Here is a 24,690-nt window from a genome sequence, read left to right as displayed (position 1 = left end):
CACGTGACGCAGCCGCTGACCATCCACCAACCCGACACCACCAGTCCCCAAGCTGCAACCACCTCCCCTGTGCATTAACTCCCCCAGTTAATATACTGGTCATGGCGTCACATGGTATGGAATATCCCATTGTCCAGTTTGGGTCAGCTGTCTTGTCTGTGGCCCTGCCCCTCCCAGCCTCTTGCCCACATGGCAGAACATGGGAAGCTGGATAGGTCACTAACTACTATAGGGGCTACTTAGTGACACTTAGCTGCTACTTAAAAACAACTAAAGCATCAATGTGCCATTGGCACTTTACCAGCTACAGTGACGAGAATTAACTCTATCCCAGCCAAAACCAGCACAGTTGTGCAGTTGGCGCTTCCACCCTTCTCCACCCATGAGTGTTGGGTACAGACTTTACAGCCCTCCACCTGGACAGCAGCTTCCCTGATAGGAATCTCTGTCTGGGTGGCTGCCTCCACTCATCCCAGGCTAGCCTGGCTAGGTAGATGGTTCCCAGCTGCAGAGCACATCCTTCACCTGGTCTCTGCCACCATGATCTCAAAGCACTGCTTAATATGCCTATCTAATTCCCTATAGGCCTTAATCTGCTGGGTAGGCATGCACAACCACCAGCTAGCTGGGGACACCATCGGTGTTGCAGCCTTAGCCTGCAGGAGAGCAGAGCAGGCAGCAGCCCGACAACTGGTAGAATGTGCCGCCTTTCTGCACAAACTGCTGCACTGCTCCCTTCAGGCACTGCTCCCTGTACACGCTATGCCCTGGTCCCTGACACTCCCTAGCGGTTTGAACTAGCCGCAGGGACCGCCAGCACCACCCAACTCTCTCCCACCCCTCTCGCGAGATCTGTCGCCTGCCGGCCGGTCCCTCCACACGCAGCCCAAGGGTACCGGGGCCCAGAAACCACCTCAGACACCTCTCGGGGACCTCACAAGCCTCTCACTCTTCTCGGCACACGGCAACAACTGCTGCAGCTGCTGGTGTTCTCTTAGAACCTTATGTAAAACTTTGACTGCAGATATATGCATCCTCTAATATCTAGACCTGAAGGTAAATGATTGCTACATTCTTATTTCAATCCTACTGCACCCCTACTATTTCAGTATCAGATAGGGCTGCAAAAATAGGGATGCAGACTAGGTCATGTTGATCTCTGTGGACAGGCATACCAAGACATTTACAAATTACTAACTCTGATGCTGAAAAATTAACATAGTAGCTAAGTGCTTTCCTCACATTGTAACTCCATATACAGCACAGATCATCAATGTAATGAACGCAGTTGTATTGAGTGCAGGTGGCAAGGTTTTGGTAGCAGAGGGACTGCAGGGGTGGCCTCTGTGGGAGTATAATGACATATAGTTTAGAAAAGGACCTTTTCTACAAACTTTTAAACAGTATTATAGAGAATTTTCTATCCTAAAGTTCCTGTAATCATAATTTTTCTGAATACCTGAAAAATACCCGGTGGTACAGGACCTACTGGCATGCCATCTCCTGAGGGAATGTTTCCTAGCACTGGACTGGGAGCTGCTGCAGCACTCTGAAAAGAACAATGGGTAAATAAACTGTTGTCATTGCATGGTAGGCATAAAACAACCAAAACAAAAATCCCCAAGAAACCTTCCATGACCAAAATGCAGAAAGTAATTCTCCAGATATGTCATAATGTCATTGTTTCATCTAAAGGTAAATTAAAATTGTGTAGTGTTTAGTCTTATTTTATACAAGCAGAATGATTTGTTAAAGATGACAAGTGTATGTTGAGGGGAACAATGCTAGAGATTGTATGGACATACAAATATGTATTGACTAGATAGATCTTGACAATAATTTTTTAAAAAATGTGTCTCAGTTTGTCTATATATACACAAGGAAGTATGTAACTTGCATGCTTTTTTTTTTGTAATGTGTATAAACAATTTTCAAGCACTTTCCAAGCACTTAAAAGATAATTTCAGCAGACTGTAATATTCTTTCAGAATTATATCAAGCTTCAAAACATTATTCTGTTGCAAACAGTACAAGAAGGAATGCTCATAATACTACTAGCAATACTCATTATTTTACCAACCCTCAAAATAACCACCATGACAAATTAGAATAATTCAGGTTACATTTTTGGAAAGGGAAAAAAAAGGAATTTTTAAGAAGTGAATCAAAGAATGAAATTGGTTACCTTTGCAAGTCCTTCAGATGGAAGAAGCAAATAAAGAATATTGCTTCTGGCAATTTATAAGCAGAAGATCATCACAAAAAAGAAAGCCAAACTGCTATTGTTGTCATGTACTGGAACCTCAGTTACTTTTAACTTCCAACAGTCTTTCTTCCTGCAATATGTTTCTGTTAGGGCACAAGACTGAATCACCTATAAATGTAAGAGAACAACCCCCCCTTGGAAAGAAGAGGTACTGTCTATGTTTAAATAGCGTGAATCTAGACTCCTCCTTTTTGATCAAGCATTGTTTCATGTTTTAACATTTAAACTAAGCTTAGGGATGGGATATCTCGGCCATCAGCAATTATCCATATAATCAAACATTCCTTTTGAAAGAAAATAAAGGAGAGTTGGCAAGAGAAAATAGCCTTGAATTGTCCTTAGGTGACACATGGCCAGATATGGATAAAAAGCATTAGGGTACTTCATCCATAAAGACCACCAAGGACCTCCGAAGAGAGGAAGGCATGGGCATGTGCAGAAGGATCTGAAGTGGAGCCTAGAGGAGTGACTTAATGCCATTATGCAACCTCTGTAGATTAGAATGAGTATGTATTAGATAGGCAGAATATGTATGAATTCATTGTATAAATATAATGAGGTAGCGGGCTTTGGTGTGCTTAATTTGTGGAAAACCACTGAGCACCCAGGCTTGTACAACCCTGAAATAAATTAGCAATGCCCCCTCTGAGTGTGTGATTACTGAGTCATTGCACACTGGGTGACGAATCCACTTTTTGGACAACATAAAGACTTACAGTCTTTTGTAACAGTACTCATGCACACACAATGCAGAGTGAGCCGCTTGCAGTTCACTAATCATCTGCCAATATCTGCCCTACAGAATATGCATGACTTACGTTTATTAACTTATTACTCCATGTACTCTCACACTTGCTATCAAAAGGATGCAGATCTGTAAATTATGTTTCCAGGTGTTTGGCACACTGTCTAGGAAATTAAAGAATAATGCTGTAAAGATTTGAAAACTGGCACAAAGATGGACTGACCTTTTTAAACTAAGCAAAAAAGAGATATTCAGTTAATTAAAAAAGATTTTTCAATAGAACATGCTACTAAAGCATGAAGATTGTTGTGCTGGTTTTGGCTGAGAAGGGGTTAATTCTCCTCACTGTGGGGGTGGGCTGGCTACCTTTCCAGCTTCCTGCGGCGTGGCGGGGGGGGGGGGGGGGGGGGGGGGGCTGGGAGGGGCAGGGCCATGGTGGGGGCGGCTGACCCCGACTGGCCAATGGCAGGTTCATTCCATACCATGTGACACCATGACCAATATATTGAGGTGGGGGCAGTTGCAGCGCGAGCGCGGAGGTGGCGCGCCGTCGGGTTGGTGGGCGGCGAGTGGCTGCGGCGCGTGCGGTTTGTTCCGGCGGTTCGTTCCCCTTCCCCCCTCCCCCGGGGCTTTGCGCCTCTCGTTGTTCTCCTTTACATTGCATTTCTACTGTTGTTTCTTTTAATTTTAATTATTAAACTGTTCTTATCCCATCCCACGAGCGTTACCCTCCTGATTCTCTCCCCCATCTACCGGTGGGGAGTGAGCGAGCGACTGTGTGGGGCTGAGCTGCCGCTAAACCACAATTGTAATAAGTACTGGCTTCAGAACTGAGTACAAGACTTTTGATTCCCTAGAAAACCCTGTAATAAAGACCATTCTTATTTATGCAAAGATCTGGTCTATAGGATCAATGTTAAAATATTAATCGCAAATGACAAAAAATGTCAGTCACATGAATTTGAAGTAGCAATTGCATTTGAATCATAATATCTTTTTGTGAAGGACTAACATAAACATATCAAGTTATTCTATAAAGCTTCAGCAAATAAAGATGATTATCTGCTAGTAATGGTCATTCCTTGAATGCTGCCTGAAGTTCATGAGATTGGAGTATGAGGCTGCTTTTTCATACTTAGTATGAGCATACTACTCCCTGGAACATCTCAGGTCCTTCTTCCAGGTCTGTGGTGCTATCTTGGACTCCCAGAGGGGAAAATAAGCAAATGGTGTGTATGCACAGAAATAACTACTGAAGAAAAATGTAATTTTGTTATCCTTTTCTTTTGCATAGCATCTGTGCCTGCCCACTAAGTACTCTCAGAATACCTATATTTCCAAAGAAGAACAGACAAGAAAGTTCTGGGGATTTTTTTTAGGCAAAAAACAAGACCTGGTTAAACTGAGCATCGGATTATAATGTCAAGTAAAATCATGAACAGATGTGCAGCTTCCAGATGTACAGGTTTTCTAGCTAAAGAATGACAACAGTAACATCACTGATGAAGAAAATTGATGATGTTAAAAGCTTGAACAACCTAAAACATCTAAAACAGTCTGCACTGCAGCCTCAAACTAAGAGGGAGTAGCCCATTAAAAGGGCATTAATAATTATGAGCCTGATTACAATATTATCTTTCCTTGCATACTAATGCTTTATTGTCCCTGTGCTATCTCAGATGTGTCTGTCTTTAGTGGTCATGTGTGAAGCACTGTAATATGTCCAACAGAGTTGATGTTACAGAATAAAGCATTTGAACAGGCAAAATAAATCACTGGGCAAACATGTCAACAGTATCAAGTCAGTTATTCAAAATCCTGCAAGTGGAGAGATAGCAAAAAAAGAACCAAGTAGCACCTCCTTTGATATATGACTGGTTTTCTGAAGGCTCCCACCACAAGTTCCACATTTGCTCACATTATTTAAAATAAATTATAACAGGCATTAATGCATGTCAGAGTGCCTTAATGAACAATGGAAAATGGGTCTTAGATGTCCTTCTCAATTGAGATCTCTGCCAGACTATCCTGGTTATGAAACAATGTAAGAGGAGAGAGTGACTTCTCACGGTAGAGTGTTCCTATAGGGATATGCAGATCTGCCCCAGCAGAGTTCACTCTGTTTTCCATTGGTGCTGTGAAAAGCTGAAATCAGGACTCAATAGTCTGAATTGCTATTAAGCAGGTATTCTTTATTGCAGTGCTGGAAAGCATCACCACACTTCAAAAGTCACTTTAAAACCGAACAGAGCAAAAGAAAAAATGGTAATGTTTACTTAACAGGTAAAAAAAAAAGAATGAATATTCCAAAACAGGGTGGAAAAGAGAGTTTAAAATTATATCTGTTAAGATTTCTAGTAGCCATTAAACTTCCCTAACAAACCTTAATTTTAAAATATGTCTAAAGATAACATTTAGGTAATTAAGTCTCAATAGTTTTTCTTTTTAAATATATTTTGATTACAGATTACAAAACTGTAATCTGACTTAGCAATGATACCAGAGGAATCCAGCTCCATTCATTCAACCTGAGTGAATAGCACACAATTTTCAATGCCTGATAAAATGGCTACTGTAATAGTAGCAGCCATGCAGAACAATTCTTTGTCTACTAAGCTACAGACATAGCAATGTTAACATAGCAATGAATGAACATCAGTCTATCTCACATATTTATAGATGTAAAGAAATTTATTACTTTTGGAGATGCTGGCACTATTGATTCCTATGAAGGGGATATGGCTCTAAAGTGAACATGTTTTAGGAGGAGCAGACATGTTACTGGAGAAGACATATAGAAAGGAGCCTGACAAAGTAAGTTGGACAGTTTCTACAGCCTCCTCAGAAAGCTGTTTGTTTGAGGACTGAAGCCCTGTTTTGGAAAGCTGCTCTGGGGATGGCCAAAAGATCTGAACAATGCTATCATACAGTAATAAAACAGAGGTTGGCAAAAGGGAATTCTTTGTGATGGTGAAGGGAGAAGGAAAGCAACATCTTGCGGAAGTGATTACACCACAAGTGGTCCAGACTGAAGGCCTGTAACTAGTGGTGTTCCCCAGGGGTCTGTGCTGGGTCCAGTCCTGTTCAATCTATTCATCAATGACCTGGACTAAGGCACAGAGTGTAACCTCAGAAAGTTTGCTGATTATACCAAGCTGGGAGGAGTGGCTGATACACCAGAAGGCTGTGCTGCCATCCAACGAGACCTGGACAGGCTGGAGAGCTGGGCCGAGGGGAACCTCATGAAATTCAACAAAAACAAGTGCAAGGTCCTGCACCTGGGGAGGAACAACCCCATGCACCAGTACAGGTTGGGGGCTGACAGTCTTTTTGGTGCCCAACGTGGGGCTCAAGGGTTGGAGATAATAACAGCTGATGGTCACAGCACCATTTTGTCCTTTTTGCAGTTGCTGTTAAAGATTGGTATTGGTTTGTTTAGTTTGCTGTGTTCTGCTGTGATTAGTAATGTTTTGCCTAAGATATTTGTTATGCAAACACTGGTATTCAGCTTTATCTGGTATTTGAGGTTTTTGCTGAAACCTTTACTCTACTCTGGATACCACCTTGCTGAGGCGATTAGCAATTATACCTCCTCCTCTGAGAGATTTTATATGGAGGAAATACAGAATAGTACCTTTGCAACTTTGTTCTATGATGTCTGTGCCTTTGTTACAACCACCTTTTTGTATCTTGAACATCCTTGGGTGGTTAAGGTGCACTTATTGTTAGTTTTCGGGCATGTTGTTTTGGTTTTGACTAAGCAAATTAAGAATATCACCCAGAAATCTGCCCTGAGGCTTGATAGTTATGAGTGGCAGGGCATTTGGGATAGCATGGGCAAATACCTAGGGCAGTGGGCACCCCCAGTGTTTTGGAGTTTCACCCCTGAACAAGTGCAGAATCCTGAAAAACTAGCAGAATGTCTGGAGAAAGTATGTTGTTATGCTGGGAACTCCAGAGAGACACAGATAACTGCAACGTGCTGGGGCCTGGCCCTTGGGTACTGAGCCCTGCTCAACAGTATTCAGTGCCCCCAGGGGGAAGAGAATGTCTCTGGATTGAAAGGCAAAGTGACTGGCACTGTAGACAATCCAGCCCTGACAACAGGCACTGCAGCCACTCAAACCCCCACAACAAGTAGTGGAGCTAGGTCAGAAAATAAACCCGTACCAGTATCAGTTGCCCCCATACACAAGATGAAATACTGGAAGCAGGCATCAACTCGTTTAGAAGGGGATGATGAAGAACCAGGGCCATCGCGGGGAGAGGAGGGAGAAGTAATAAATGAAATAGAGACCACCCGATCCCTGTCCTTGAGCGAGTTGCGAGATATGCGAAAAGATTATAGCCCTCGTTCAGGTGAGCACATTGTCACCTGGCTGCTCTGATGCTGGGATAAATGGGGCCAGTAGCCTGGAACTAGAGGGAAAAGAAGCCAAACAATTGGGATCCCTTTCTGGGGAAGGGGGCGTTGACAAAGCAATTGGGAAAAAACCACAAGCCCTCAGCCTCTGGAGGCGACTCCTGTCTGGAGTGAAGGAAAGGTATCCCTTTAAAGAAGATGTTACATATTGCCTAGGAAAATGGACAACTATGGAGAAAGGCATCCAGTATCTAAGGGAATTAGCTGTGTTTGAGGTGATTTATGGTGACCTGGATGATCAACAGTCATCCAAAGATCCAGATGAAGCCGAGTGCACACGACCCATGTGGCGGAAGTTTGTACGGAGTGCACCATCTTCGCATGCAGACTCATTGGCAGTAATGTCCTGGAAAGATGATGAGACACCAATGGTGGCGGAGATGATTGATAGACTCCGGGATTACGAAACAAATATCTCTTCCTCGCTTGTCTCTGCTGTGGAGAAACTATCCCAAGAGGTCCAGCAACTCAAAGAAGATCTGTCCTACTCCCCACCTCAACATAGTGTCTCAGCTGTTAGGAATAAGCGTCCTTTTGTTCAAAGGAGAGGATACACACCACAGGGCCACCCTATGGTTCTACCTGCGTGACCATGGAGAGGACATGAGGACGCGGGATGGAAAAATCTACCTTGACCCTAGAGGTATGGGTACGTGAACTGCAAGGAAGAACAGTCACTCAGGGAGGCTCTTCCAGGAAAACTACTGCTCCAGTTTCCAGTGAGCAGGTCCCCAGACAGAGAAGCAGAAGCGCTGATTTTCTCTCTAAGTGTAATAGAGGGACTCTTGATTCACAGTTTCAGGAAGTGAGTTGTGACTGCCATGATCAGGACTAGAGGGGCCCTGCCTCCAGCCGGGTGGAGGAAAGGGATAACCAGGCTTACTGGACTGTGTGGATCCAGTGGCCTGACACATCCGACCCACAGGAGTATAAAGCTTTAGTGGACATCCCCCGTGCACAGTTAAACTTAATGCCATCAAACTATATAGGGGCAGAACCCATCAGCATTGCTGGAGTGACAGGGGGATCCCAAGAGCTAACTGTATTGGAGGCCGAAGTGAGCCTAACTGGCAATGAGTGGCAGAAGCACCCCATTGTGACTGGCCCAGAGGCTCCGTGCATCCTTGGCATAGACTGCCTCAGGAGAGGGTATTTCAAGGACCCAAAAGGGTACAGGTGGGCTTTTGGTGTAGCTGCCTTGGAGACGGAGCTGTCTACCTTGCCCGGCCTCTCGAAGGACCCTTCTGTTGTGGGGTTGCTGAAGGTCAAAGAAAAACAGGTGCCAATCGCCACCACAACAGTGCACCGGCGGCAATATCGCACCAACCGAGACTCTCTGATCCCCATCCATGAGCTCATTCACCAACTGAGGAGCCAAGGAGTCACTGGCAAGACCCACTCACCCTTTAACAGTCCCATAGGGCCAGTGCGGAAGTCTAATGGAGAGTGGAGACTAACAGTAGACTATCGTGGCCTGAATGAAGTCACTCCACCGTTGAGTGCTGCTGTGCCAGACATGCTAGAACTTCAATACGAACTGGAGTCAAAGGCAGCCAAGTGGTATGCCACAGCTGATATTGCTAATGCATTCTTCTCAATCCCTCTGGCAGCAGAATGCAGGCCACAGTTTGCTTTCACATGGAGGGGAGTCCAGTACACCTGGAATTGACTGCCCCAGGGGTGGAAACACAGTCCTACCATTTGCCATGGACTGATTCAGACTGTACTGGAACAGGGAGAAGCTCCCGAACACCTTCAATACACTGATGACATCATCGTGTGGGGCAACACAGCAGAAGAAGTTTTTGAGAAAGGAGAGAAAATAGTTCAAATCCTTCTGAAAGCTGGTTTTGCCATAAAACAAAGTAAGGTGAAGGGACCCGCACGAGAAATCCAGTTCTTAGGAATAAAATGGCAAGATGGTTGTCGTCAGATTCCAATCGATGTGATCAACAAAATAGCAGCCATGTCTCCACCAACCAGCAAAAAGGAAACACAAGCTTTCTTGGGCGTTGTGGGTTTTTGGAGAATGCGTACTCCACATTACAGTCTGATCGTAAGCCCTCTCTATCAAGTGACCCGGAAAAAGAATGATTTCAAATGGGGCCCTGAGCAACGACAAGCCTTTGAACAGATTAAACGAGAAATAGTTCATGCAGTAGCTCTTGGGCCAGTCCGGGCAGGACAAGATGTAAAAAATGTGCTCTACACCACAGCCGGGGAGAATGGCCCTACCTGGAGCCTCTGGCAGAAAGAACATGGGGAGACCCGAGGTCGACCCCTAGGGTTTTGGAGTCGTGGATACAGTGGGTCTGAATCCCGCTATACTCCAACTGAACAAGAGATATTGGCAGCATATGAAGGGGTTCAAGCTGCTTCAGAAGTGGATGGTACTGAAGCACAGTTGGTCCTGGTACCCCGACTGCCAGTGCTGGGCAGGATGTTCAAAGGAAACATCCCCTCTACACACCATGCAACTGATGCTACGTGGAGTAAATGGGTTGCACTGATCACCCAGCGGGCTCGAGTAGGAAACCCCAGTCGCCCAGGAATCTTGGAAGTGATTATGGACTGGCCAGAAGGCAAAGACTTTGGAATATCACCAGAGGAGGAGGTGACACATGCTGAAGAAGCCCCACTGTATAACAAACTGCCAGAAAAGGAGAAGCAGTATGCCCTGTTTACTGATGGGTCCTGTCGCCTTGTGGGAAAGCACCGGAGATGGAAGGCTGCTGTATGGAGTCCTACACGACAAGTAGCAGAAAGTGCTGAAGGAGAAGGTGAATCGAGCCAGTTTGCAGAGGTAAAGGCCATCCAGCTGGCCTTAGACATCGCTGAACGGGAAAAGTGGCCAGTGCTCTATCTCTATACTGACTCCTGGATGGTGGCAAATGCCTTGTGGGGCTGGCTGCAGCAATGGAAGCAAAGCAACTGGCACCACAGAGGCAAACCCATCTGGGGTGCCGCGTTGTGGCAAGATATTGCTGCCCGGGTAGAGAAACTGGTTGTAAAGGTACGGCATGTGGATGCTCACGTCCCCAAGAGTCGGGCCACTGAAGACCATCGAAACAACCAGCAGGTAGATCAGGCTGCCAGGATTGAAGTGGCTGAGGTGGATCTGGACTGGCAGCATAAGGGTGAACTATTTCTAGCTCGATGGGCCCATGACACCTCAGGCCATCAAGGGAGAGATGCAACCTACAGGTGGGCTCGTGATCGAGGGGTGGACTTGACCGTGGATGTTATTGCACAGGTTATCCACAAATGTGAAATGCGCGCTGCAATCAAGCAAGTGAAGCGGGTAGAGCATTTGTGGTATGGGGGATGATGGCTGGAATATAAATATGGGGAGGCCTGGCAAATTGACTATATTACACTCCCACAAACCCGCCAAGGCAAGCGCTATGTGCTTACAATGGTAGAAACAACGACTGGCTGGCTGGAAACATATCCTGTCCCCCACACCACTGCCCGGAACACTACCCTGGGTCTTGAAAAGCAAGTCCTGTGGCGACATGGCACCCCAGAGAGAATTGAGTCAGACAAAGGTACTCATTTCCGAAATAACCTCATAGACACCTGGGCCAAAGAGCATGGCATTGAGTGGGTGTATCACATCCCCTATCACACACCAGCCTCTGGGAAAATTGAACGGTAGAATGGACTGTTAAAAACTACACTGAGAGCAATGGGGGGTGGAACATTCAAGCACTGGGATACACATTTAGCAAAAGCCACGTGGTTAGTCAACATGAGGGGATCTGCCAATCGAGCTTGCCCTGCCCAATCAGAAATCCTACATACTGTGGAAGGGGATAGAGTCCCTGTAGTGCACACAAAAAGTATGCTGGGCAAAACAGTCTGGGTTCTTCCTGCCTCCGGCAAAGGCAAACCCATTCGTGGGATGGCTTTTGCTCGAGGACCTGAGTGCACTTAGTGGGTGATGCGGGAGGATGGAGAAATCCGATGTGTACCTCAAGGGGATTTGATTTTGGGCGAAAACAGTCAATGAACTGCATGGCACAATGTGAACTGCTATATAATATTGTGTGTCACCTCTGTGTTGTATCAATGATATCAGACTACGAGCCTCCCAACCCATGGAAGATGAACTTTGATGAAACAAGCAAAGTGCAGCAGTGATGGAACGATGACTGACTCGGTATGCAGCAACCCAACACCACGCACACCATCTCTCCCACCCTGAAAGACTGATACAACAGATGGAGCCCAGAGTCATGGACTAGGTGAATTCAATGGACATTTTAATGGACATTTTACAGGGAAGGTCCATGAACTAAGGGAATGACGTCTGTGTATTATGTTAAAGGATGGGAAGGGGAGGGGTGGTGGTTGGTAGGGTTGTATTGCATCATATGGGACCTGGGCATGGTGTAAATGGTATGGAATAAGGGGTGGAGAATGTGCTGGTTTTGGCTGAGAAGGGGTTAATTCTCCTCCCTGTGGGGGGTCGACTACCTTTCCAGCTTACTGTGGCCCGGCCCTTGTCCACTGGAGGCTGGGAGAGGCAGGGCCACGGTGGAGGCCCTGGGATGTTAATGGGATGTTAATGGGATGTTAATTCCATACCATGTGACACCATGACCAGTATATTAAGGGGGGGCAGTTTGCGGCTCGGGAACGGCACGGCGTCGGTTCGGTGAGTAGCTGCGTTGTGTATGGTTTGTTTCGGCGGTTCGTTCCCCTCCCCCTCCTTTCCCCTCCCCCGGGCTTTTGCGCCTCTCATTGTTCCCCTTAACATTGCATTTCTGTTGTTGTTTCTGTTAGGTTTAATTATTAAACTGTTCTTATCCCAACCCACGAGCGTTACCCTTCTGATTCTCTCCCCCATCTACCAGTGGGGGAGTGAGCGAGCGACTGTTTCGGGCTGAGCTGTAGGCTAAACCCCGACACCCCAGACAGCAACGAAGTCCCACAGACCTGCTCACTCACTCCTCCCTGGTGGGATGGGGGAGAGAATCAGAAGGGTAAAAGTGAGAAAACTCATGGGTTGAGATAAAGACAGTTTAAAAGGGAAAAGCAAAAGCCACGTGTGCAATCAAAGCAAAATAAAGAAGTCATTCACTCCTTCCCATTGGCAGGCAAGTGTTCAGCCATCGCCAGGAAAGCAAGGCTCCATCACACATAACGATTACTTGGGAAGACAACACCATCACTCCAAACATCCCCCCCCACCTTCCTTCTTCTTCCCCCAGCTTTATATGCTGAGCATGACATCATATGGTATGGAATATCCCAGTGGTCAGTTGGGGTCAGCTGTCCTGGCTGTGTCCACACCCAACTTACTGTACACCCCCAGCCTACTCACTGGTGGGGTGGTGCAGTGGTTTTGGCTAAAGGAGAGTTAATTCTCTTCACTGCAGTGCCTGTAGTAGTCAGGAACCTATCCAGCTTCCCATGCTCTACCATGTGGGCAAGAGGCCAGGAGGGGGCGGGGCCACAGCCAAGACAGGTGACCCCAACTGGCCAATGGGATATTCATTCCATACCATGTGACACCATGACTAGTATATTAACCAGGGCAGTTGGTGTGCAGGGGCAGTTGTGGTTTGGGGGCTGGTGGTGTCAGTTTAGAAGGTGGTGAGTAGCTGGGTCCTGTGCTGTTTGTTTTGGTTGGTCATTCCCTCTTTCCCCTGCCCTGGGTTTTGCACCTCTCTCATTGTTTTCCTTTCCATTGCAGTGTTGTTGTTATTGTTTTACTTTAAATTACTAAACTGTTCTTATGTCAATCCATGAGCTTTACCCTTTTGATTCTCTCCTCCATCCTGCTGGTGGGGGAGTGAGCAAGAGGCTGTGTAGGGCTGAGTTGCTAGCTAAACCACAGCAGGTGGTGTGAAAAGCACAAAAGGCCTTGGCTCTGTGTAAGCACTACTAAGCAATTACAAAGACATCCCTGTATATCAACACTGTTTTCAGCGCAAACCCAGAATGTAGCCCCATACTAGGTACTATGAAGAAAATTAACTCTATCCTAGCCAAAACCAGCACAATGCTGAAAATTTTTATAGTTTGATGTATAATCTTAATTTATAACTTCAAAATGTTATATAATGGAATTAGAGTTTCATAATTTGGTCATTGGGCATTGTTAAACTGAAGTTGTTGCGTCTGAGAAATTCTGAGCTGTGTTGTTCAGCCTTTCTGGATAAAATACGAAAACAATAGATGTGTTTATGTAAAATGGTAAAGAATGAAAAGAGTAAAGCTTTTTCCTAGCTTTCTTCATGAGATGGTACTTGAAACAACTTGTATAAGAGCAAGTCTCTCTCCATCTTTCTTGTAAGCCCCCTTTAAGTACTGAAAGGCCATAATAAGGTGTCCCTGGAGTCTTCTCTTCTCCAGGCTGAACAACCCAACTCTCTCAGCCTCTCTTCATAGGAGAGGTGTTCCAGCCCTCTGATCATGTTTATGGCCCTTCTCTGGACCCAGAGCTGAACACAGTACTCCAGGTGGGGTCTCACCAGAGTGGAGCAGAGGGGGAGAATCACCTCCCTCAACCTGCTGGCCATTCTTCTTTTTAAGCAGCACAGGATATGATTGGCTTTCTGGGCTGCAAGTGCACATTACCAGCTCATGTCCAGCTTTTCATCCACTAGGTGATGGTTGGTTTTTTTTCTCTCCTTGAGTTACATGACACATAAAACATAAACAAAGTATTTCTAATTCTAAAATATTTACATTAAACTTCAAGGACAGAACCAATTTCTCTGAGCCAACATACACACTTTCATGACAAACATTTGCCTTTTCAGGCCTGACATATATTATGTAAATATGCCTGAGTTCAGAAACTTGTTCACTCAGAAAAAAAAATTCTAATTGCAAATCTCAGTAGAAAATAAAAATTGAATCCATTTGAGAAAATATGGAGGTGCTGCAAATACTTACGCTTGGTATGAATGCACATAATCTTTTTAAAGCCCAAATAGGCCTCTGCTTTTCCATTTATTTAATCTTTACTAAGATGAACATTGCTGGTACTGCAAGCAGTTACAGCATCCACCTTGAGAGTCACTTCTTGTTCCTGCTGCCAGCTATGGAAGATTCTTCTCCTCTCAGTATCACAGAATGTTAGGGGTTGGAAGGGACCTCTGGAGATCATCTTGTCCAACCCCATTGCTTGAGCAGGTACACCTAGAGCAGGGGGCACAGGAACACGTCCAGGTGGGTTTTGAGCGTCTCCAGAGAAGGAGATTCCACAGCCTCTCTGGGCAGCCTGTTCCAGTGCTCTGTCACCCTCACAGTAAATAAGTTTTTCCTCATATTGAGGTGGAACTTCCTGTGTTCCAACTTGTGCCCATTGCCCCTTGTCCTGTCATTGAGCACCACTGAAAAGAGTCCAGTCCCATCCTCTTGACACCCACCCTTCAGCTATTTATAAGCATTGATGAGATCCCCCCTCAGTCTTCTCTTCTCCAGGCTGAACAAACCCAAGTCTCTCAGCCTTTCCTCATAAGGGAGATGCTCCAGTCCCCTGATCATCTTGGTAGCTCTCTGCTGGACTTGTTTGAGCAGTTCCCTGTCCTTCTTAAACTGGGGAGCCCAAAACTGGACACAGTACTCCAAATGCGGTCTCACCAGGGCAGAGTAGAGGGGGAGGATAGCCTCCCTCAACCTGCTGGCCACATTCTTTTTAATGCACCCCAGGATACCGTTGGCCTTCTTGGCCACAAGGGCACATTGCTGGCTCAGGGTCATTGTCCAGGTCATTGATGTATATACTGAACAGGACTGGACCCAGTACAGACCCCTGGGGAACACCACTAGTAACGGTCCTCCAACCAGACTCTGCCCCGTTGATCACAACCCTCTGAGCTCTGTTGCTGAGCCAGTTCTCAATCCACCTCACTGTCCGCTCATCTAACCCACACTTTGTTAGCTTGTCTATGAGGATGTTATGGGAGACAGTGTCGAATGACTTACTGAAGTCAAGATAGACAACATCCACTGCTCTCCCTTCATCGACCCAGCCAGTCACACCATCATAGAAGGCTATCAGGTTGGTCAACCTGATAGGTCTCACTAGCTTGATAAAAATGTATACACAATATATACAAAAATATATACATATATGTATTGGGTCTGGCTGGAATGGAGTTAACTTTCTCCATAGCAGCCTGTATGGTGCTGTGTTTCAGATTTGTTGCTAAAACAGTGTTGATAATACACCGGTGTTTTGGCTATCGCTGAACACTGCTTGCAGAGCAGTATCAAGGCTTTCTCTTTTCTCCGCACAGCGAGTAGGTTGAGGGTGGCCAAGAAGTTGGGAGGGAAGACAGCCGGGACAGCTGACCCAAATTGACCAAAGGAATATTTCATGCCATATAACATCATGCTCAGCAATAAAAATGGAAGGGAGGAGGGCAACCGTTGCTCGGAGACTGGCTGGCTATTGGTCTAATTGTGGGAGTTGGTGAGTGATTTGCCTTTGTTGGGGTTTTTTTCCTTCGCTTATTAAACTATCTTTACATCAACCCACAAGTTTTCTCACTTTTGGTCTTCCTTTTCACTCTCTTGTCCCACTGAGCAGGAGGAGTGAGCAAGCAGTAGTACAGGGATGTTTTTGCTATTGCTAAGCAGTGTTTACATAGAGTCACGGCTTTTTCTGCTTCTCACACCACCCTACCAGCGAGTAGGCTGGGAGTGCACAAGAAGTTGGGAGGGGATACAGCTGGGACAGCTGACCCCAACTGACCAAAGGGGTATTCCAGACTACATGATGTCACGCTCACCAATAAAAGACTGGGGGACGAAGGAAGGGGGAACGTTTGGAGTGATGGCATCTGTCTTCCCAAGTAACCATTACACGTGATGGAGCCCTGCTTTCCTGGAGATGGCTGAACACCTGCCTGCCGATGGGGAGTAGTGAATGAATTCCTTATTTTGCTTTGCTTGTATGTGTGGCTTTTGCTTTACTTATTAAACTGTCTTTATCTCAACCCCTGAGTTTTCTCACGCTTACTCTTCCGATTCTCTCCCCCATCCCACCAGTCGGGGACTGAGCAAGCAGCTGTGTGGTGCGTAGTTGCCAGTTGGGGTTAAACCACGACACCACCACAACACAGAACAGGCAATATAACTAATCTAAAGGAGTTTTGGTTTTACTGTTCTTTTACACAAACAGTCAAGAACAGACCGCTATACACACACAGACAAGACTCAGTTTTCTCGATTAGTTGATGGCAAGTTGAATACGAGTCAACCATGTGCCTTGGCAGCCAACAGGGCCAACCATGTCCTGGGGCGCATCAAGCACAGCATAGCCAGCCAGTCGAGGGAGGTGATTTTCCCACTCTACACTGCACTGGTGCGGCCCCACCTCGAGTACTGTGTGCAATTTTGGGCGCCTCTATATAAGAAGGACATCAAACTATTAGAGTGTGTCCAGAGGAGAGTGACCAAGATGGTGAAAGGTCTTGAGGGCAAGACTTACAAGGAGCGGCTGAGGTCACTTGGCTTGTTCAGCTTGGAGAAGAGAAGGCTGAGAGGTGACCTCATCACAGCCTACAACTTCCTCAAGGGTGGGCAGTGGAGGGGGAGGTACTGATCTCCTCTCTCTGGTGACCAGTGATAGGACACAAGGAAATGGAATGAAGCTGCATCAGGGGAAGTTCAGATTGGACATTAGGAAAAGGTTCTTCACTGAGAGGGTGGTCGGTCACTGGAACAGGCTCCCCAGGGAAGTGGTCACAGCACCAAGCCTGTCAGAGTTCAAGGAGTGCCTGGATGACGCTCTTAGTCATATGGTTTAGTTTTAGGTAGCCCTGCGAGGAGCAGGGAGTTGGACTCGATGATCCTTATGGATCCCTTCCAACTTGAGATATTCTGTGATAAATTTAGTTGTATTCAATGACAAGCAAAGCACATGCTGAAATTTTATGGCAAACCAAACAGTGAAATGATCCTCATCACGCGAAAAAATGTCTAAAAAAACCATGACATTATTTTTGCTACTGCAATTAGAAACTGTGAATCTTAAAGAGACGTAATCAAGTCTTTCTGTATCTAATAATTTTATGAGTCAACCTGTGTGTTTCCAAATGACTAGCAACTAAGTTGGTTGAGGCAGCAGTACTTCAGAAATCATTATATCATGCCCAAGTACTTCCCTCCTCCATCAAACAATCTTAAATCCTTTTTTTTTTTTTTTTTACAGAAGCAAAGACAGAAAAAATATTAGGTCACGTAATGCAACCTACTTAGCATTAAACATGACTTGTCTGGTATACTAGGCCATGCACACCTATAGCAAGAATAATTTTCTTAGGTCAAGAACACCACATACCTAATTAAAAATTCTGAATTGCTAATATGAATTAATAAATGAGCCTTCTGTAGTTTTTGTACTTGACATTTACAGTTTTTAGATATGACAGTGCAACCCTATTACTTGACCTGTAATCTAACAACAGGGTTTTGATATTATCAAACCCCTCAGCCTGACTCAGAAGCTAGAATTCAGTCACTGGCTTTATGACAGTCTTCATTGATGATGGAATTTTGATTCCTCTTGAGTCAGTGGCCAAACTCTACATGGGTCAGGATTTCACAGAGCATTTAATAAACGTTTATCTTCAACTACTATGAAATATGCTTTACTGTATTTTATAACCATTTGTCATGTGCTTTAATATGAATGTACAATACACTAATGAAATATTAAATATATAAACAATTTCAAAAGTATGCATTTGTCATGATGGAGATTATTTTACTAAACAAAAATCACATGATACAAAGGAACAGCATCTGTTTTGCTAGATATCAGACAAGTTCATCTCAACTGTGACAAAAATAATGCAGCAGCTAGCTTTTCCTATCACCTCAAAAGATTAAGAAAGAGTGGGTTACAGAAACACCTGGTGAATGTATTTATAAAATAACCCAATTTATTTCTAAAATAAACATTCATCCTCTCTTATGCAGACTGATGTACATACAGAAGCATACCATGATCTCATTTATTTTATCAAACAAGACTTTATACAGTAACTTAAACATTCACACAAGCACACAATTCTATCTCACACACCATTCGAGTATTTTCTCAGTTTTTTGAATTATGATAATAAATAGCAGACAGAGCTGAGCAATAAGACCATGTAATAAACCAAGAGTTGAAGTCATAAATGCTATGAAGTTGATACCAAGACATTTTTTAATTTGACATAATTTTGATTCAGCTACTCAAATTCTTAGTATACCTCAAGTTTTAGATTCAGTAGTTAACTTAGTGATCATTGAACCTCTCATGAGTTTAAAGAACTGTAGATTCCACTCCTTTTTTCAATCTCCAAGTACTTTGTTATTTAATTTCACAACTTTTATAGGTTTCATACATTTTTGGCTGCATTGGGTGTAAATGGCAAGGTTTTTTGGAGGGCAGCCTGCAGGGGTAGCCACTGTGGGAGGAGGTCAGGGGCTGCCCTGCATCAGACACAGCCAGTTCCAGACAGCTCCACAACGGCTAAAGCTAAAGCTGAGCCCATCAGCGAAGTTTGTGGCGCCTCTGTGATAACATAGTTAAGAAAGGGCAGAAAATGCTGAGGAGGAGGAAAGAATGGAGGGAACAACAAGGTCAGAGAAGTAAGAAATGCTCCATGGCAGAGCAGGCGCTCCCCCAATGGGACTGCAGCCCATGGAGGACACATATGGGAGCATAGGAATGAATATGAAGGAAGGAGCAGCGGGAAGAACAGAGTGAGAAGCAAGGAGTGGCAGAGAAAAATTTCCACACACTGACCCCGATCTCCTGAGCTGCTCATTGTCTCACTGAAAGGACTGAGTGTAACCCACGGTGATAACATGGGGTGTCTGGAGTGAAGCTGAGCCTGGGAAAGGGGGAGGAAAGGTGCTTTCCCTAAGTGTTTAAATGTTTGTCTTTGTTTCCCAATACACAAATCAGTAATTAAATGTTTAGCTTATGTTCATTGGCAATACGTTAAGTTAAATTCCCCAAGTCGAGTCTGTTTTGCCCGCAACAGTAACTCCCGAGTGATTTCCCAGTCTTTATTTCAACCCATGAGTTTTCTTGCACCTGTTCTTTCTATCTCACTCCCCCTCCGAAACAAATGGGGGGGGTGTGGGTGTGTGTGAATGAGAAGCTGCGTGGGTGCTTGACTGCTATTCAGGGCCAACCCACCACATTGGCTTTTGTTATACACCCTATATTGTGAGTGCACAATGGCCCGCTGAAGACAACTGTCATACTGTGGATTCTGTTCTCCACAAATTTGCTTCACTATAGTCATTCCTTACTGTCATAATCTATTCCTGTAAAACTATTCCTCCTTCAGTGGGGAATTAAACATTGCTCTAATAGCAAGCATTCATAACAGCAAAGCTATTGCAATATTGCCTTCTTTTTCAACCACTGTATATTTAAAATCAAATAGGTAAAAAAGATGGCAGAAATTTGTACTTGCAATAGTTACTTTGTTTTTAATTTGAGGAATATGCTTTACCAATTTGGGTGACCTTAACACCTCAGTGGATGTGAAACTTCCTCATAATTTTGTTCCCAACTTCTCTCTCACACATTTTTTTTCATTGATTATGACAAGTGAATAATCAATGCAGCATAGACACTACTGTGCAAAACTATCCAAGCTCCTCTACTAGTCAGCCTCAAAATCTAACCACCAAGGACAGGGTATTAAAGTGTCATTAGCCTATAAGTAAAATATGATTAACAGTTCTAATTGTGTTAAGGGTGCATTTGTAACATAGTCTTTGTTAACTACAAATAAGGCAAGATCACCATCAGTTCACATATTATAGGATGCTGAGCCGTCATCAGATTATGACAATTTGTGTCAGTATCTTGAAAGGAAATAGACAGTGGAAAACGATCACTTAGTTGATTTGTCTAAATTTTTCCAAATTTCTGTTCATAAGGCATTGTGGCATGGCAGCCTACTTTTAATTTTATGCGCAGAAATATTTTTCTGCAATAATTAGAAAATATTTTTAAGACAGACCTAGAAAACACTCAAGGAAAGAGGTTTCAGAATTATATAATTGGGGGAGTGTTTATATTCCTTCTTTATATTATACGAATGGCCCAAAGGAATGATAAACCCAGCTCAGTCAGCCTCCTGAGGATTTCGTCGGTAAAAAGGAAATCAACAGAAGAAGAAGAGCTGACATAGTAAATGTATCCTAAATTCCATTCCAACTCTGGAATGCAGTTCCAGAGTGCTGGAGCTCTCCATTTACATTATGAGAATATAAAAAAGGAATGGAAAACTGCCACAGTGGTGTTGTCGTTGCTAATTTCTAGGACTTTTTTTTGGCCCTTGCAAGCAAAACACCACCAAACTTCTTGCTGTGTTTCGAACTGGAACTCAGTGGCAGCAAAATCAGCATAATACTTTTGTCCCTTCCCCTTTTTTCTTTTGCTCTAGTAGACTAGACGATGTATATTTACCTTGTTCTATGATGCTGTGCTGGTTTTGTCTGGGATAGAGTTAATTCTCTTCACTGTAGCTGGTAAAGTGCTGATGGCACATTGATGCTTTAGTAGTTGTTAAGTCGCTAAGTAGCGCCTATAGTGGTCAGGGACCTTTCCAGCTTCCCATGCTCTGCCTCGTGGGCAGGAGGCCGGGAGGGGCAGGGCCACAGCCAGGGCAGCTGACCCGGGCTGGCCAATGGGATATTCATTCCATACCATGTGACACCATGACCAGTATATTGGCCAGGGCAGTTGGCGTGTGGGGAGGGGGTGGTGGTTGCAGCTCCGGGACTGGCGGTGTCAGGTCAGCGGGCGCTGAGCGGCTGCGTCACGTGCTGTTTGTTTTGGTTGTTCATTCCCCCCGCCCCGGGTTTCACCTCTCTCTCGTTACTTTCCTTTTCATTGCATTATTATTGCTGTTGTTGTTATTATTGTTGTATTTTAATTATTAAACTGTTCTTATCTCAACCCACGAGCTTTACCCTTCTGATCCTCTCCCCCATCCCGCCAGTGGGGAAGTGAGCGAGCAGCTGTGTGGGGCTGAGTTGCCAGCTAAACCACAACAGATGCATAAGTGTTTACTACTGTAACAAAAAATACTTATTTCAGGATACCAAAATATCAAAAGAATAATCGCATGTTAAATCAGTATGGTCCTGCCAGAAGCCATGGGATCAATTACATCTACTGAACTGTCTTTTCTTTAGCATTGACAGGGTATGGTTATTTGGACAGCACACATCTGTGCTTCTATTTGGCCTGGGCCTTTGCGACTGAGACCAGGCTGCTGTGTCCATGGGGGAGAGACAGAAGGACAGCCTTCATTCTGCATTAATATATGGGGCAGTACTTTGACCTGTAAGAGAGATTCCAGGAGTTTTCCCATGTGACACTGAGTAATCACAGGATTAGACAGTCCTAATTCTAAGGCATCCCCGGAAAGCAAATGAGAGTTACTTATATATGATGGACTCCTGCATTTTTGAGTCACCATCCTGCAGAAATGTTTCTCTACCACATTCATACATACAATTAATAAAAACATGATAAAGATATATAAAACTTACGTAGTCATGAAAGGCTTTTGCTTCACTTGAATGTTCACATGTTTCTCGTCTTTCTGGAGCTGCACAGTAGAGATCCCAAAATACACTGCAAGTTAAGAAGTAACAGATATGGTGAGAAAATCATTGTAATTCTCATAGATTTTATGGTGTACACATACCACACATATATATGTGTGAAACAGACATATCACTTTCTAGCCAAGCGCTGAAAACACTTACCTCTATGAAACAATTCAGCTTTGTAAAACATCTATGAGGAACCAAGTCTTGTTATCTGATTCTCTGAAGCAAGCAGTGCTTGTATTTATTTGAAATCACTGTAGTATAAACCAGGAAGCTAGTCTAATATACAAGCTTTCAGAGTATAAAGCAAATTAATAAAGCTCTGCATTTAACCTCATACCTCTGCAACTGCTGCAATTTACTACCACAAAGCACTGGAAGGCACAGATCCATACAGTAATACCGTGATGTTGTGAAAAGGCAAGAAAATTAAGAGAAAACTGGGATTTCTTCCAAGTTCCAATACTGTCCTTTAAACAAAAGTTCCTAGAGGAACAAATGTATGGATAAGAGTAGGAAATAGAAGGGTATGCTATCCTATAGTTCTTGGTTGATAAAGAATGAAAGAGTAAAAGGAAATTATGCTACTCCAATAAGTCTTCCCCTGCCTCAAATTGAGTTATACATGAATCGATTCTAACACACTCTAAGTATCTCTGAACTGTTAAGAAACAGTATATAAGATATTTCATTATGGCAGGAATGTTAGCTTCAACGTTTCTAGAATGAATTTTATCTATATGCTAGAACAATTAAAAGAATAACATTTGTTAGTTTCATTTTGTTTCTTTATTGTTTTAGACTTAACCCTCTAACTTAGCCCAGCACCATAATTCAGAATTGTGGAAAATTTGACCACTCTGCTGCAGATGATCAAAATTAAGGATAATGCAGGCATCGGAGATACAAGGAGCAAGTTCTCCTTGTCAGGCTTCCGTCACTTAATGAAAAGCAGAAAGGTCAATAAAGAATATGTCATCTTCCACACAGCTGTACAAATCACATGGCTTTTTATATTCAAGTGGGACTACTTTACAACTTATAGCTTAATTCTTGTACAGAATTCTTGTATGGATGGTTGTCCTTATTCTCCATAATTTTGAATTCTTGCAAATGTAGCCATATCATATCTATTAAAATCACTGCTAAACAGCAGTCTCTTTTTGCCTTGGGAATTTTATATATACAAATGTGCATATATACGTAAAATTTGTATATTTTCCTCTAGACACCAATATATATAAGTAAGGAGCATCATGCATTAAAAATTACAAGTCAGCTCTGTGTCCTACCCATATTCTGAGCTGAGAGAAATTGTAAAAGCAGCTACTACAACTCCAAGCTCATGCTAACATACACTGCCTCTCAAAAATGCTAGTAGCTTGGGTTCAGCTAATGCCTTTCATATGCTATTCCCGTGACTAAAACGTGCACTAAAGACCGAGGAAGCTCACATCTATTTGCAGGGTCTCGGTATATATTTCTTTCAAATGTAGTTATTCAGGATATAGAGAACAAGCTCTTAAATGCACAGTTTAATAAAAGATGGTAAACAAAGAAATGCAGGCCATCTTCTTTCAAAGATGCTGCCTTACCAATCCACTATTCAATATTTCTTTTCCTGTATCTAATATCTGTATACTCTTCTATATCTAATTTTCTGTTCTTTCAACACTTTATGAGAAAATAGTCCTTGATACTCATCTTCACATACTTTTTACAATGTCCACCTGAATTTCCTGACTCCAGACACTGGAATTCACAATGAACATATTCTAAAAATCAGAGAAAAATAAAATTGACACTTACCACCACCAGGAGTGCAAGAATCCCGGGGGCTCCCCTAGTGTGATGTTTTTTTCCCATCTTATCTAAAGAGAAACAGTAAAAAAAGTCTGTGCTCTTTTTGTGATCACTGTGACTAAAAAGCATTACATAATTTATTCAGGTAGTAAAAAAGGAAGAAAAAAAGATTTTGTAGTTATGAAAGGCTTTATCATTATCAGTCTGGGTGGCCATATCACTCACTCTATCACACTGTGTTGGGTTGACCTTGGCTAAGGGCCAAATGCCAACCCAGCAGCTCTCTCACTCCCCCTCCTCAGCAGGACAGGGGGAGAAAATAGGATGGGTTGAGATAAAAACAGGAGGTCGCTTACCAGTTACCATCATGGGCAAAACAGATTCAACTTGGGGAAAATTAATTTAACTTATTGCCAATTAAAAAATAGAGTAGGCTGATGAGAAACAAAATGAAAAATAAAAATGACACCTTTTCCTCCACTGTCCCTTTTTCCCAGGCTCAACTTTGTGCCTTCATTCCCGACTCCGACTCCCTCTACCTCCCCACCCCACCATCATCCCGTAGCCTCTGGGGGGTTATAGTCAGTACATAACAATTCCTCTCTGCCACCCTTTCCTCATCAAACTTTTCCCCTGCTCCAGCATGGGTCCTTCCATGGGCTGGGGTCCTTCCATGGGCTGAAGTCCTTCAGGAAAAAATCTGCCAGAGCATGGGTTCTCCACAGGCCACAGTTTCCTTCAGGAAATATCCCACTGCTCTGACATGGGGTCCTCCACAGGCTGCAGGGGAATCTCTGCTCCCATGCCTGGAGGCCCTCCTTCTTCTCTGACCCTGGTGTTTATATGGTT

General features: G+C 43.9%; 1 protein-coding gene across 2 annotated transcripts in view; it reads right to left on the bottom strand.

Moving 5' to 3' along the window:
• Positions 1–24,690, bottom strand: part of LOC135316341 (single-stranded DNA-binding protein 2-like) — a 192,516-nt gene that overhangs the window by 77,209 nt on the left and 90,617 nt on the right. For both annotated transcript variants that reach the window (XM_064469527.1, XM_064469528.1), the window contains exons 3-5: positions 23,848–23,909; positions 21,976–22,060; positions 1,460–1,549 (exon numbers count right to left, since the gene is read on the bottom strand). In XM_064469527.1, the coding sequence (XP_064325597.1) occupies positions 1,460–1,549; positions 21,976–22,060; positions 23,848–23,909 (237 nt within the window). The remainder of the gene's footprint in view (positions 1–1,459; positions 1,550–21,975; positions 22,061–23,847; positions 23,910–24,690) is intronic.

The sequence above is a fragment of the Phalacrocorax carbo genome, chromosome 19 (genome assembly GCF_963921805.1).
Source record: "Phalacrocorax carbo chromosome 19, bPhaCar2.1, whole genome shotgun sequence".
NCBI lineage: Eukaryota > Metazoa > Chordata > Aves > Suliformes > Phalacrocoracidae > Phalacrocorax > Phalacrocorax carbo.
Note: the sequence above shows the minus strand (reverse complement) of the source record. Positions and strands in the feature narration are given on the sequence as shown.